Source organism: Culex pipiens, unplaced genomic scaffold (genome assembly GCF_016801865.2).
Source record: "Culex pipiens pallens isolate TS unplaced genomic scaffold, TS_CPP_V2 Cpp_Un0005, whole genome shotgun sequence".
Taxonomy (NCBI): domain Eukaryota; kingdom Metazoa; phylum Arthropoda; class Insecta; order Diptera; family Culicidae; genus Culex; species Culex pipiens.
In genome coordinates this window covers 689,831-705,357 of record NW_026292822.1, presented here as the reverse complement: position 1 = coordinate 705,357, position 15,527 = coordinate 689,831, and the positions used below count along the sequence as shown (strand labels likewise).

General features: G+C 35.4%; 1 protein-coding gene across 1 annotated transcript; it reads left to right on the top strand.

Annotated features, from left to right (window-relative positions):
• Window positions 1-4,770: 4,770 nt before the first annotated feature.
• LOC120419916 (uncharacterized) lies at window positions 4,771-15,323 on the top strand. The gene is made up of 4 exons (XM_039582781.2): window positions 4,771-5,374; window positions 9,553-9,702; window positions 9,829-9,992; window positions 14,078-15,323. Exons 1-4 carry the CDS (start codon window positions 4,897-4,899, stop codon window positions 15,218-15,220), a joined length of 1,935 nt encoding a protein of 644 aa, XP_039438715.1. The 5' UTR covers window positions 4,771-4,896; the 3' UTR covers window positions 15,221-15,323.
• Window positions 15,324-15,527: the final 204 nt, after the last annotated feature.

The following is a 15,527-nucleotide window of genomic DNA, read 5'->3' as shown; positions in this document are numbered from 1 at the left end:
TAGGATTTTTTTTGTGAAGGAATGATGTTCTCTATCGTTTGACATTTTTCCCGATTTTGGATTTTGCAGTTATTGATTTGCTTTCTACATATTTTTTTTCTCAAATTTATATTTGACTTAGTGGAAAAAATATTGCAAAAATATTTCCTTTTTCAGAGTTTAAATAATATTTAAATTAAAATAATTGAAAAGGTCTTTGTAGAATATTCCAAATATTTGAATGGAATCAAAATTGATTTTGATAAAGATAGTAACAATGTCCTCAAAATGACGCCAGTCTTATCAGTTTTCATCGCTCATGTATCTATAAACATCACATCTTGCACGAACATCTCCCGCAGTAATGTCTCATCCGATGTGTAAACCCGTTCAAGTCAAGTTTCTCTCCGACGATCGTCCAACGGCAGTTACCAGCATGATCGCTGCAATGTACCTCCGACCCGTTGAGTTTGTCGTTGACTTTCATACGGTACGGACGTGTTTTTCAGTGGGATCGCGCGCGCGCATCTCTTCGTTGCTACGTTACTGAACATCTTCCTAAGGTGGGATTCAGCAGCTGTGGTTCCAGTGGGATCGTTGATTATCAACAAGCTGCATCCAGGTGCATCTCTACTGGAAATCAATTGAATGTGTCTAACCGAGATTTAAAAACGTGTTAATTGAAAGTGCTTAAAAATTACCAACTACGGATTTGAAAGTTTAGCGTCAAGTTCATTGCTCTGCCCGAATGTGAGTCCATAAAAGTCGTTGTGCGTGGGGGATTTTTGTCCGTTTGCCATTTAAACAAGTGACCCGAAGTTAAGCCAGGCGATGGTGGCTGGCTGGCTGGCGCTTAATGGAGCTTCAATCAACTGCTGACTGAGTGACCAATTATTTGCGCTGGGGCGTGCACACGTGAACTGCGCGAGCGAGTGAGGAGAAAGTGTCATGTTATTATTGACATCGACGTCGTCGTCGTCGTCTGCCGGAGCTGCTGAAGACACAAAGAGGCAAAAGTGATATTTTGTGTTAAAAAGTCATTATCGGTAAATGAGAAGACGGATTTCAGTTCCGGCAATCAAACGGAAAAGTGATACTCGGTGACAAAGCTCAGTGTGGGGAAATTGTGAAGAAAAAGTGGGTGACCTACACAGAAAAATGTGAATTTACTCGACACTGAAAAAATGAATCACGTGTGAACTCAGTTGATGTTAACTTGAGATTCGACGTAAACGGTTGAATCACACGTAAAATCATGATTTACGTTTAATTTGTTGCTAATTTACATCAAATTACATCTAAACTTATATGTTTAATGATGTCCAATAGTGATACATCATAAATGATGTAATATTCGGAAATATGTTTCTGTGTTTCCTTTAAAATATTAACTTTGCTTTTAAAATTGTATATCTTTTGTTTCATAGTTTTACTATGCAAATAATTTTTTCATTAGTACAAATACTGGTATTTCATTTTTTAAATTATTGGTTGTATTGGAGCTACATTATTGTTTCATCTGTTACACACATTACAACATCAGCGGTAACAATTCCATTCCATTCCATCCACAAATCCATTCTGCCATGCCAGTCAGTGATAGTTCAGTGTCCATGAAAATTATTTCAACTGCTACAGCCAGCTCTAATACGACCTTAAGACCGACCTTCTAAGATTTGAGGTTCATGAGCTATCGCCGTTTGAAAACAGGGGTTTCGCTAAAAAATCGTCAAAAAGTCGATTTTTTTGGGAAGTTACCAAAATTGAGGGGTGGTCCGATTTTGACGAAATTCGTGATTCTTGCATGTTTTGATAGTATCAACAGTACCGCCAAATTAGAGCAGGATCGGAGAGGGTAATTTTCAATTGCTGTTCCGCTTCAGGTGGAATGACCCATATACAACTTCTTTGTGAAGATTTCTTGACTTCAAAAGATCCTCAAAAGCCACACTTTTTCTCATTCTTAAAAAAAATGATTTGATAATCGATAACAATAGTGCGTTTCAATCGTTTACGTCGAATTTCAAGTTTACATCAACTAAGTGTACATGTGATTATTTTTTTCCGTGTCGAGTAAATTCACATTTTTTTTCTGTGTACAGTACAGTGTTAAGGATACAATGAATTACGTTTATTTTTGTATTTTCCATCAAAATGATACCTTTTAGGTTTTTTTTTTCGAATTTTAAATATTGGGACCACACATTAAAAATAGACATAACATTTCAGTAAAAGCAATATTTTCAGGAATTCATTGATATACGTTTTTACAGTATTTTTACTAAATGCTTTGAATTTTAAACTCAGTTATTTTTTTTAGCATCAAATACATGGTTAAAGTAACAAATTAAATTTATCAAGTTTAAAGATAAAACGTTTTCTTTGGTTTGATTTGGATTAACCAAAATATGTTGTTATTGAATTTAATTTTAAGTAATGTTCGGAAAATTTCTCTAAAAGGCACTGTATAATTTACAATTTATAGGTTGTTTAGCTGTTCTCTACAATTTCGCAAAACAACTGTTTTAACTGTTGTCTGGCAAAGTTTTTGGTTATGTTAAGAATTAATCGAAAAAAATAGGTACATGGAAAACAAATTTTTCCTTCTTAAATTCACTTTTTATGTCAAAAACTTGCTTTTGACAAACTTTACCCCCTTCTACTTTTTTTTATAAAAGGTGCCAACTTTTTAGTTATAGGGTATTACGGACATTTATCGAAAATTTATTCGGAAAAGCATCCTTAAAATAATTTTCTAGATGCAAAATAAAATGGAATTAATAAAAACTTTTGTGACTTTTTTATTTAAGGCACCAGTTAAAACCTTTTTAATGTTAAATTTTAAAGAAAATAGTATTTTTTTAACCCCTCATAACCCAACCCCGCCTTTAAGTGGGCTGCGATATGAAAATTTGCCAAACAATATTTTACAACCAGTTTTGATTTTAAAAAAGAACTCTACAAAGTTTTTAAAATATAGGATTGATATTTTAACTTATACCTGTTTGAATAAATGAAGCAAGAAAATCATAAAACAAGGAAATTAAAGTTTATCATAGAAAAAAAATCCTCTAAAAGCCTCATAAACAGGGGAAAAAAAATCTAGAAAAATCGGACATAAAAGAGTTGAATAGGGTTGAATCCCTGTAAAAATATATTTAAAGAGCTGAGACAACTCTCTACAAGATAACAAAGCCATCTTTCGTTATTATGAATCTTTGTAAAGCCAAATCACAGCAGCCAAAGGTCGGATCATGAATTGAAAAAAGAAGAAAAATTGTTGAGAGTTTTCTCATGTTTAAAAATTGAACTCTGAAATTTCTCAAATTTTCACCCTTTCCTTAGAAACTAATGGTCGGATCAATAATGTAAAAAAAAAGTATGGAATACAAAATATATTAAATATTTTTACTAATAGAAAAATATCAAATATATTTTGCAAAAGTGGATGAGGATGGGCAGTATTTTGAAAACATTTTTTCAAATTTGAAAATAGACTTTAAAATGGAGTTAAAATAATTATCAAAAATCACAAAAGTATTTTTTGAGTCTAATTTTCATGTCATAGCCAAATTTTACCATTTTTTTCTGGAGAATTTTTGATAAAAATCACAAATTCAAAGTCACAAATAAAAATAAATCATAACTTGGCGAAAAACAAACGGACCATCAAACCATAAAACAAATCAAAAAACAAAGGGGGGGGGGGGGCGGGGTGGGGGGTTTGTCAAAATTAAGTTTTAGTGATAAAAATACTTATTTTGGACGCACTAGTCACATAATGATGGATACATGTCATTCCTTAATGTACAAGAAATACACAAATACACACTGCATAGACTCAAAAAAAGGTTGTGCAGAGGATGAATTGTTTTACTCAAAAAGGATAATTTCAAACTAATGGTTTGGGAATGCACATTTCAGCGAGTGGGCTCAGAACAAAAAGATGAAAAATAATCATCATTTCGTTCTGAGCAAAAAATATGCAAAGGAATTCCCCTACAGAACAAAAAGTGCGAATGAATTCCAGTAGTTTACAACGTGGACAGGTGTAGACAGGACGAAAAAAAAAGGTTGAAATCGTCGTTTCGCAAATAAACGAGCATGTGCAAATAAAATGAAATTGCAATTAAAAGTGCACACCGAAACATCACATATAGTATATGAACAACAAGCGTCATAGTTTTCACCAGCCGGGCTGTGTATGAAATTCCAGCATACAAAGTATTGAAATGTGTGATGAAAAGTGGGCAGGGGGAAAAAACGTACCCCGGTTGGGAACTCAAAGTGGCGTAAAAAGGGAAAACGAGTTTGCACATTCTGGTTGGACGATACCTTTGGGAGTTGTGTCGGTCAGCTTGTCCATTTTGGTGAAGTACACATTTTTTTCGATTTTCGATCAGGTCAACATTCACGTTGACTGACGACAGGACAAATATGGAAACTATCTGTGCGTGAAATTGTGTGCTGATTTGCTGTCTAGGAATTTGTTTATTTGGATTGTCAACAGAGTATCATTGATTAGGTTAGAGTGAGGAATATGTGAGTAAGGCTGTCTAAATTCAAAATCGAAATTATCTGTGATGAAAAAAAGATATTTAAATCATAGAAGACTCACAATAACTGACTCTTATTTATTGTAGACAGAAGTTATCCAGAACAGATCAAAACTGCTATCAATCAGTGAATAATCCATTAAAGACCTTCATTGATCGGTTCGTACTCATTCAAACGTTAAACCAACATCATTTGATTGGTAATTCCATTCCTTTTTATTTCCCAACAGGCCTCATTTTTTTCTAAAAAGAACCTACATTTTCCGCCCTCCCCCCTCCAGAGACTGAAGCAATGCAATGCATTTAATATTTAACCATGCGATAAGCCACTTTTCGATCGCACGCAAAAGAGCAGCACATCATGATGTCAGCACCCCCACGCCCACCGCTGGGAAATATGCCCAAATTAAATGTAAATAATCGCGGATTAATTGCCCAACCCGCACTGACGCTGACACTGGTTCTGACAGCCACGGTGGTGATGGCGTTGATGACGTTCCCCGGCGGCCACGCGGCTCCCTCACTCGCGTCCAAATCCTGGCCACCGATGAAAAATTACGACATTTGGGGAACGCCCACCACTGGTGCTGGTGGTGGTGATCAAGACCGGAGTGGGGTCTCGCGGGACGCGGATTTATCATCGTCGTCACGGAGGATGCTGTCGGGATTTGACCCCAATTTGGCGAATGGAACCAGATTTCGGCGGAGAGGTTGGACTGGTCGGGACAGTGAGTCCGGATTTGGAATGGAAGACGGATTAGTGGGAGAGAGTGATGTCCTCGGATTAGGCGAGAGGAATGACTTTGGATTCAATCGGACTAGAGGACGGAGTGCGAAGGGTGAGTGTACTAGAGTACTAGAGTTCTTTTTATAATTACACCTTGAAAGTCTTTTTTATCCTGCACTTTTTTAATAACATCAAGAGTTTGCAAATGCATATATGAGCAATTCTCCCCAAATTCCAGAAATGGATTTTATTAGCATGTTTTTGATTGGCTCAAACTTTTTTAGGGGCCTTCTCTATGACAAAAAAAAAACCATTTTGAGTCATTGATTCATCCATTTTAGTCTTATATAATTTTTGCAGCAGTCCATGGACGTCCATACAGAAATATTCGAAAATCTTTTGAAGGAATTTTTCTGATAGATTTGTTGTCTTCGGCAAAGTTGTAGGTATTGCTAAAGACTAATCAGAAAAAAATAGCGCAAGGATTCTTTTTTTCTGATTTTTAAATTTACTTTTTTCTCAAAAAACCTGAAGTCATTTTTTTTATTTCTGGGTTAAATTAAACTTTCATTGCCCATTTCTCGAAAACGGTACACTTTATCAAAATGTTTTTCTTTTTTTCAAATTTGATTTTACATTAAAACTTGTTGTTAAAAAAATTGGATTGAAAGATTATTTTTTTCACAAAATAACACATTTAAAAAATAATAATTTGGCGTACAAATTAGAGAAGTTATTTTTTTTGAGAAAAAAACTTTATTGATAAATAAAAAAAAAATCCAATGTACATAATCGATATTTTTTGTGCAAAGATAATAATTCATACCAACAGATATTTTTTTTCTTCTTAAAAAAAATCGAATCTGTTTTTGTGAATCACTTTTCATAAATAGGTTGATAATAATATTTAATTAAAAAAAACCATCGATTTATAGATTTGTTTACAAAAATTAAAGTTTGTTAAAATGTGTTGGAGCAATTCCAGCCCAAAACAGGAATTTTTCAGGTACTTTTTTCTCGACCCTCTCCGATTTCAATGAAACTTTGTAGACATGTTATCCTACTCTTATATAAGCCATTTTTTGTGTTTATGGAGCCAGTTCCACTCGATAATGACATTTGAGAAGGGCGTAAGTGTTTTAAATATTTTTGTAATTCGGAATTTAAATATTTCTGTATCTCGAAGCCGTTGCATCGTATCAAAAAGTGGTCAAAGACAAACTTGTAGGAAATTTGACGGGCTTTTCGATAAAAATACACTGAAAGAAAAAAACACTCTACTTTTACGAGATTTTTCGATTTTTAAGTTTAAAAGTCAAATTTGAGGGGGAGCCCACGATTTTTTTTCGTTCAAAATTTTTGTGAAGATAGCCTAAGATGTTACAAAAAGACTCACGAAAAATGCAGGATGGAGCAACTCACCTAAAAAAATACAAAAATCATTTACTGAAACTGTTTTTTTGAAAAGTGCTCTAAATGTCAAAATTTTCAAAAACCGATAGTGGAAATCGATTCTCCAGACAATTCTACATAAAAGTCTCCATATTGACCACTGTCCTAAGTCCAATCCTTGAGAAGCTACAGCGTGTTGAAAAAATAGGTTTTTTGATGGTTTTTTGCAATTTCTATATGACATACTTGATTTTTCAGTCTCGAAAATATTTTTACCGGAAAGCTCGTCCAATTTCCCACAAGATTATCTCTGACCACTTTTCAAAATAACTCGTTTTTTTATGATTTAAGCTTTTTTACTATCCAGGTTACTAATACTACACTGAAAAAATATTCTATTTTCAGATATGAGCAATGTAATTAGCTTATATCTGTAAGCCCATACATCCAATCTAAATGTGGTCAAAGACAAACTTATGGGAAATTGGACGAGCTTTCCGGTAAAAATATTTTCGAGACTGAAAAATCAAGTCTGTCATATAGAAATTGCAAAAAACCATCAAAAAACCTATTTTTTCAACATTTTTATTTTTGAAACCGCTGTAACTTCACAAGGATTGGACTTAGGACAGTAGTCAATATGGAGACTTTTATGTAAAATTGTCTGGAGAATCGATTCCCACCATCGATTTTTGAAAATTTTGACGTTTAGAGCACTTTTCAAAAAAACAGTTTCAGTAAATGATTTTTGTATTTTTTTAGGTGAGTTGCTCCATCCTGCATTTTTCTTGAGTCTTTTTGTAACATCTTAGGCTATCTTAACAAAAATTTTGAACGAAAAAAAATCGTGGGCTCCCCCTCAAATTTGGCTTTTAAACTTAAAAATCAAAAAATCTCACAAAAGTGGAGTGTTTTTTTCTTTCAGTGTATTTTTTTTCGGAAAGCACGTCAAATTGTTCAGGAGGTCATTTTGAGCAACTTTTGTTCTACGAAAACTTTACTTCTCTTGTTTTATGTTTTTCTTGTTTCATTTTTAGTATTTTAATTTGCATTTATTTTGTTTAGTTTATGTTTGTTTTTGGTAGTATTTGGCCTACTCTACCACCTCCTATCATTACATTTTGCCTATCAAATTTTCCATGTTTTTACAGTAATTTTTTCAATTTTTTGCATGTTTTTCACATTTTCTGCTATAAAATGGAACCATTATCATTTAAATTGTAAATAAATGCATAGAGGCATAGTCTGGGGCACTAGAAAAATTACTGCATACTTCTTTTTACTTAAAATATAGGAAATGTTAGTAAAAAACACAGCCAAAGTTGACCCCTAAAAAAATTACATTTTTAAAAACATTGGCAAAGTCACTTTAAACAAGTCAAACTTCCAACCCAAATTTTCCAAAATTTTAAAAGTTCTTCTTTCCAATGCTTTTTGAAGATCAAAAATTGGTTCAAAAATGGATTTTTAGCGATTTTTTAAATCGAAGCCCGTCTAGAGGCGGGGTTGGGTTGTAGAGGGTTAATTATACAGTTCCGTTAGTTATATTTTAGAATTCCGTAGAATTTGAAGTAATTTAATTGATTGAAAAGATCCATCGAACTGCTTCATAAAATGTTAAAAAGGAAAACACGGTACACTATGTTTTTTTTTTACTTTGTAATGTTTTGTTGATTAATATCTAATCAAGTTTCTAACGTCAGTGAAAGTTGAAAAAATCCAGAGTCAGCAAACAATTGTTGTTACAAACTGCAATTTGCATGATAGTACACAATACCTCTTGCTCATAACCATTTGCGACAGTCTGTCTGACAAAACTTCACTCTCATTTAGGCATATGACATGCACCATCACCTAAGATCCGCATGGTCGTACTTGTTTAATTTAATCAAGGTAAACCATCTCGCTCGTGATGTCGATGCCAAAGGAGAATGCTCAGTTCACGCGCGGAGCACCGGTTTTTGCTTCATGCTGGATGTGTTTTTCGAGGTTTTCCCGCGCTAAGCTCGTCAAGCTGGAAGGTTGATCAGCTTTATCGCTTTACCAGCGAATGCATATTTTATGCTGGTGGATGCTGTCTGTGTGCACTTCCTCTTCCCGGGAATCAGGTGAAATGTGGGGGGCAGAGTATAAGGAGTATCCGCCCTTGCGAGGTTGCTTAATGTGAGAGCTCTGACGGATTTGATATTGGGGCAGTGATTGTCATTGAAATTTGCCATTTATTATCAGTCGTGAGTTATTCAAAGTTTTTTTTTCATTTTCATGGAGTTTAAAATCTGTTAAATTAGATACCTGATTCCCAACTAGTTTGAATAGAGAAAAAAAAAACTGCTTGAGCACCACTGGCACTGTGCACCAAAAAGACCATCCACAAGACCTCGACACATCACATCTTCAACTCTTGTTTAGCGACGTGGCAATGTTTTGCATAATCGTTTATGGTGGTTGGATTTGTCGGGGATCACTTCCACATTAATCCTTTTGCCGGCAACAACGGTGGTGGAAGCCTTCCGGAAAGGATTAAAATGGAGAGCAATTGGCTTTGCTCGTAATGTTACAGAATATGAAATCTTGGATGCAACACATTGAATTTGTAACGAGTTAATACCTTGCACAAGTTTAGGAGTTTTTTTTAAATAAAACTTGATAAAATCTATCAAGGGAACTTCGCTGGAAATATTCATGCAAAAAATATTGTAAAACTCTTTTAGTAACAAAATTGATCACCGGTCATCAATCTGTCCAATCTCGTGCTCGCCAACAACAAAACACTCCAAAAAAAAAAAAAAAACTCCCAACAAAACCCATTTCCAAGTGCCATCAGTTACACCGATTAATATGAATTTTTAAAATGTTATACACCCTCCCCTTCACCACTCTTTTTTTTCTGTTTTGCAGTGCTCAACTTTTTCCCGGTCCCGGTGGACGACGAGTGTCTCTCGGAGGACGGCCTGCGCACCGGCCAGTGCATGAACGTGTACGAGTGCCGCATCCAGGGCGGGGCGGCCCGTGGCCAGTGTGCCCTCGGCTTCGGCGTTTGCTGTATCTGTAAGAGGACCTTCCCTCCCTCTCCTCACCTAATTTTAGCCTGCTGATTAATTCACTTTATCGCCAAACTTTGGGGTTAATTTTGAAACTTTTTTTTTCTCGGTTCTCCTTTTTTTTCTCCCTCAGTCACGGCCACCTGCGATCAGGAGATGGCCAACAACATCACCTACTTTCTGTCGCCGAGCTTCCCGGCGCTGCTGCCCAAGGACATGTCCGTCTGCAAGCTGAAAATCAAGCTGATGAGCGAGGAAATTACCCAGCTTAAATTTGATTTCGTCCATTTTGCATTGGTAATTTTATTATAAGGGGGTTTGATTTCGGAGGGGTTGATGGTGTCACTGCACTTCTCATCTGATGAAGTGAGCTTGATTTTAACCTGTTGAGTGTGTTGATAACAAGTTGTGGGTTTCCATGTAGGGGAGAGTGGGGAGACTTGATCCCCGGGGACACTTGATCCCAAGCCTTTATCTCGTCAGCATGTGGGTAAAACAATTAGCTTTGTTCTAGAAAGTTGTGCGAAATTAACTAAAACTCATTGTAGAAAACAAAGCAAAAAATTAAAAAAATGTTTAGATTGAGTTACACACATTTTTCTAAAGCGAGCTGCAAAAAACTTCCAAGAGATCTTTTTTTCTTTGTTTTGATATATATATAGAAAACACTCAAAAATTATTCATAAAAATATTTTTTATACATGAATTCTAGATTAAATTTTCAAAACAACCTATCCCTCATGGGTTTCCTATGCAGATAGGACCTTTTGAAAATTTAATCGAGAATTGTTTGATAAACTTATCAACTCCAAAACCCTTACGCATTTGATGTTAAATTTATCGTCATACTATTTTTACAATCAATTGTTTAAAAAAGTGCGTTTAGGGAGACTTGATCCCTGCAATTTTACAGTCACTGGAATCAGCCTCAAGATTAATTAATTGGGCTGGGTTTTCATACATAGTTTCTTTTAGTATAGTTGTACATAACTTACTGAACTTTTTTTCAAAAGTTTTGTAAACAAAAATTTCCAGCTTTTGTAATCATGTTTAATTTTGGTCTAAAAAATAATATTTTAAGTTTTTAAATATTTTAAATACTAAACTTGTTATATTTTGAACACAAACGTACAGGTTTTATGTGAAATTGCTGTAACTTATAGAAAATTAAAAGTTTGGATGAATAAGAAACATTTTGCTTAAGATTTCTTCAAAATAATGAAAGGGGGATCAAGTTACCCCTTACGTTTTGAAAATGCCGATTTAAAATATTTTTTAAAACGCTTGGCATGATTCGAAGAGTTCTCGATTAAATTTCCAAAAGGCCCTATCTGCATAGGAAACCCATGAGGGATAGGTTGTTTTGAAAATTTAATCTAGAGTTCATCTGATGAAATATCCTTATTAGCCAAACATAGATGAATGTTTAAGCTTTCAATTCATGCAAAAAGTTTATAGTTTGGTGAGAAATTGACAGAGTTATGTGCGATACAAAAAAAAGGGGATCAAGTCTCCCCACTCTCCCCTACAGGTGTTCAATTTGTTTTTTGAATGCAAGTAACTGAAAAGGAGAATTTTCCCAAACGAAATAGTATGAAACATTTACTTGACCTGGGATGGTCCGGTTTTCGTCCAATCGAGCTCATATTCTGGATTGAAGTTTTGAGATCTCTGGAGCTCTGTAAATTAAAATATTGTTTTTTTAGAGCTCCAGATTGATTTCTCTGGAGTTCTTTTTTAAAGCCTGTATGGAGAGCTCAAAACTTCAACGTGATTTATTCCAAGATTGACACAAGGATCTCGTTTACACACAACGGATGTGTTATAAATTTAACCCAATTAATTTCAATTTTCTAGCGAAAAATTCTGTTTTGCCCCATAATGTTCTCTGAATATTTTAAAATCAAGACAAATGTTTAGAAGAGATTAAAAAAAAACGTACGATTTAGAACTTAGGTATTTAAAACAGGGTTGCCACCATATTTCGATTATCAAAATTCCTGGTTTTCTCCCAAGACAAAAGCAATTTTACCGGATGTTTTTTTTACAATAAAATAACATGCTTTTGATCTGAACTGAGCATTAAAAGACTTTTAGAATGCACACTTTTGGTAGAGGTAATTTTTCAAATATTTTTAATTTTTATGACATCTTTTCATAGTTTGCATTAGTTGTAAACAAAGTCGTTTTTGATTTATTTTCAAACCTGTTAGGGAAATTACTTTTAACTTTTTAAACTTTAAATTTTTCATCTCAAAATAAAACTTAGTTTTTTTTAAAGAATTATGCAGATCATGGCAAGAATATTCAAGAAGAGAATTTTTCAAAAAATAGCATTTTCGTTGCTTAAAAAAACATTGGCTGAAATTTTATAAGTGATTTTCCATTTACCAAAAAAGGCATGTTGTATCATATTTACAATCTTGGCTGCTGTCCATACAAAAACGCTATTAACAATTTTAAAAAATCGGATGTGTTAGTCTTGGTTTAAAAAAATTTAAAATATTTTGTTCGAAAAGATCGGAAAATTTCACGAATGTCTCATATTTTAACATTGAAAATCGGACCAGTAATTGCTGAGATATCGACGTTAGAAAATGGTGGGTTGTTTGGGTGAGACTTAGAAAACATCAATTTTCCTGTTTTATAACCTTTCCATGGCAATATCTCAGCAACAAAGGGTCGTATCAACAAAGTTCAAAAAAGTAAAATATATAGAATTTTCTCAGCTTTTCAAAAGTATTTTTTTAAGGTGGGCAAACATGTGCACTAAATTAAAAAAAATGAAAGACTGCGAATATTTTCAAAAATGTCACCTAAAAATAAATTTAACTTGAAAACGGTGGAACGGTTATATGGACAAACTAATGATGCAAAATGGCTTCTTTGGGCATACCGAAAGCACCAAAAAAGTTTCAGTCGGATTAAAAAATACAAAAAAAAAAATATAATCGAATGACCGAAATCTGAGAGAACTGCTCAATTGTTTACACAAGATGACCAAAATGCATTTTGTTGAATGAATCTTAATGCTCCTAAAACGTCTAAAATAAAATCAAACAATTTTATCTACTGGATTTGAAGATAAATAATATGATTATGAACCATCAAAAACATGTTGAACATAAATAAAAAATTGGAATGCATTACACTCATAACATTAAAAAAAAATATTATTTTTTTATTTAGCAATCAGAATCTTCAACATGTGTTGAAAGGTATTTTTCTTTTCAATGTTTCAAATTCAACTTTTTCAAAATATCGTTTGTCGCAAATATTTCGGAAATTTTGATCTGATCTGATAAATTAAAAAAAAAAATCTGCATTTTTTCTTTAAGGACTAAAAAAATATTAAATTGAAATTACAACACACATCTCCAATGGAAAAGTTGTTAGAAAATACATTATACACAAGTAAAGTTCGTTTGCAAACATTAGTTTTCAAAAAATCTATGTTTTAACGAATCAATAATTTTTTTGCGAAAAAAACACTTTTTGCGGTGCTGTACATTGAAAATTCACTCAACATGAAAATATTTTTAAACGAAATTAAACATGTTAAAAATGCTTTTAAACGCAAGGGAATGCATTTTAATTTGTTTTCAGCAGATTTTACTCAGAATTTCGGTGAAATTTTGAAGTCTTCTGAAAAAATAATTTGCCTCCTGATTTTTCGGGCAGATTTCAAAAACACAAAACTTATTTTTTATAAACTTATTTAATCCTAATCACATTACATAAATAATTCATTAAAAGTTGGTTTAAAATCCAAATCGAAGCACATCAAATCATATTTTGTTAAAAAAAATCAATACTTTATTTAGCTGTCTAAAATCACTGTTCGGATTGCTGTCAAGATTACCAGTTAATGGAAATCAACTTATTTAATGATTTCATGCTTTAAATTTTTTTTTCAAAATTTCCCGGGATTCGAATTCGGAATTCCGGGGATTTAAAAAATCCCGTTTCCTAGGATATTTAAAATCCGTGAAAATTGAACTCACTTTTTAAGTTTATTACAAAATGTCAAACATAGTTTTCTCGAATTATTCATTTAGCATAATTAGAACAAAATTCATATCTAAAAAAAAATTAGTTCATCTAAGTAAAGTTTAACGAATTTTAAATATCCTTATATAATTTCCAATTTTGTAAGTCGCGAGTTTTTCCCGTTTTTCCCGGTGGAAAGAAACGACTTTTCCTAGTTTTTTCCTGAGCTGGCCACCCTGATTAAGAAATAATTTTGTTTTTTAATTTGTATTTCAATAAATGCGATATAACGAAATATTAGCTATATGAGGAAATAGTGCAAGAATTGTCTTCAATACTTTAATAATTTTGTAGATTTGAAAAAAAAGTTTAAAATCTTCTGTTCTCCACAGGGTCAACCAAACCGCCGAACGGGCATCTGCGACGGCGACGTGTTCAAACTGGCTGGTGGCGTGCTGCCCTTCAATCTGTGCGGCCAAAACAGCGGCCAGCACATGTACTACGACCTGAGCCCGAAGGCCCGAGCGGACGAGGAAATCGAACTGGAGATGAACTTCTCTCCGCGCTCGTTCGCCCAGCGACTGTGGGAGATTCGGGTGACGCAGATCCCGTTCAGTCAGAGGGCTCCTAGTGGGTGCATGCAGTATTACACGGGGAATGAGGGGATCATCCAGACGTTCAACTTTGCCGAGAATGGACGGCATTTAGCGAACCACAATTATAGGGCTTGCATCCGGCAGGAGAAGGGCATGTGCTCGGTGGCTTACGAGCCGTGCCACGATCAGTCGTTCCGGATCGGGAATCCGCTGGAGAGTAGTTCGGGGGGAGGTGGGGGATCTGGGGTTGGTGGTGGTGGTGGGGCGGGAGGAGCGGCTGCTGGAGTACCTGGAGGAGGGGTGGGTCCGGCGGGGACGGGAACGTTTACGGATCCTGGGATTGCATCGGATCCGTTGGCTCCAGCGGCGGACATTCCGGCTGCGGATGCTGGGGTTCCGGGGGAAGCGGATGCTGGGGAGACTCCTGGTTTGTTGGATAGTCCGGCGAACGATGAGGGAGTGGCTGCGGACGAGCCTGCTGTGGATGATTCCGTGGCGGACGAATCTTCCCCGGATGAAACCCAAGCGGATGATCCGGATGCCGAGGAGGGGTCTGGGGGTGGAGGAGGTGGATTCTTTGGAAGCTTCTTCCCGTCGTTTTTCTCGCGACGAAGTATCTTCGACTCGTACCGTAGCTTTGAGGGATCTCACCGGCAAGGTCGCTACGCGCGTCAGTTTGGCTCGACCTGTACGGATCGAATCACGCTGCCTTGTATTGTGGAAGATTTCATTGGAGCTGGAATGGGAGACGTCCCAAGCTGTAGTCCCGTGCACTGTGGCAACTCACTGTGTCCGCTCGGGGTGTCACCCTGCCGGGTGGAGACTTCGGTGACCCCGTTCGGGTTGGGGATCCACTTTGGTGAGGGGTTGGACAAGGGAAGCCCGGAAGACAATATTGGGGCGTGTTTGCGATATAACCAACTTCCGTGTGCTGAATGACACAAAAACTCTAGATTTAAGCAGTGCGTGTGGTTGTGAACGAGAACGATAGATTATTTATTAGCTGTGAGTGTTTGCCAGTAAAAGTAAGGTTAAATTTATATTCGATGAGCGGTCGCGGTCTTTTTTTGCTTGCTTCGAAACTCCTCCCCCCTCAAACAAATCCATAAATAGCTATAATTTGCATACGGCCTGAACAGCCAGACACAGACAGCAATATCCTGCAGGCATACAACCAATACAAATTGTTTCCCCGTTTGCCGACTGTAAGTAGTAGAGTGTAACAAAAATGACTTTTTGGCGGGCA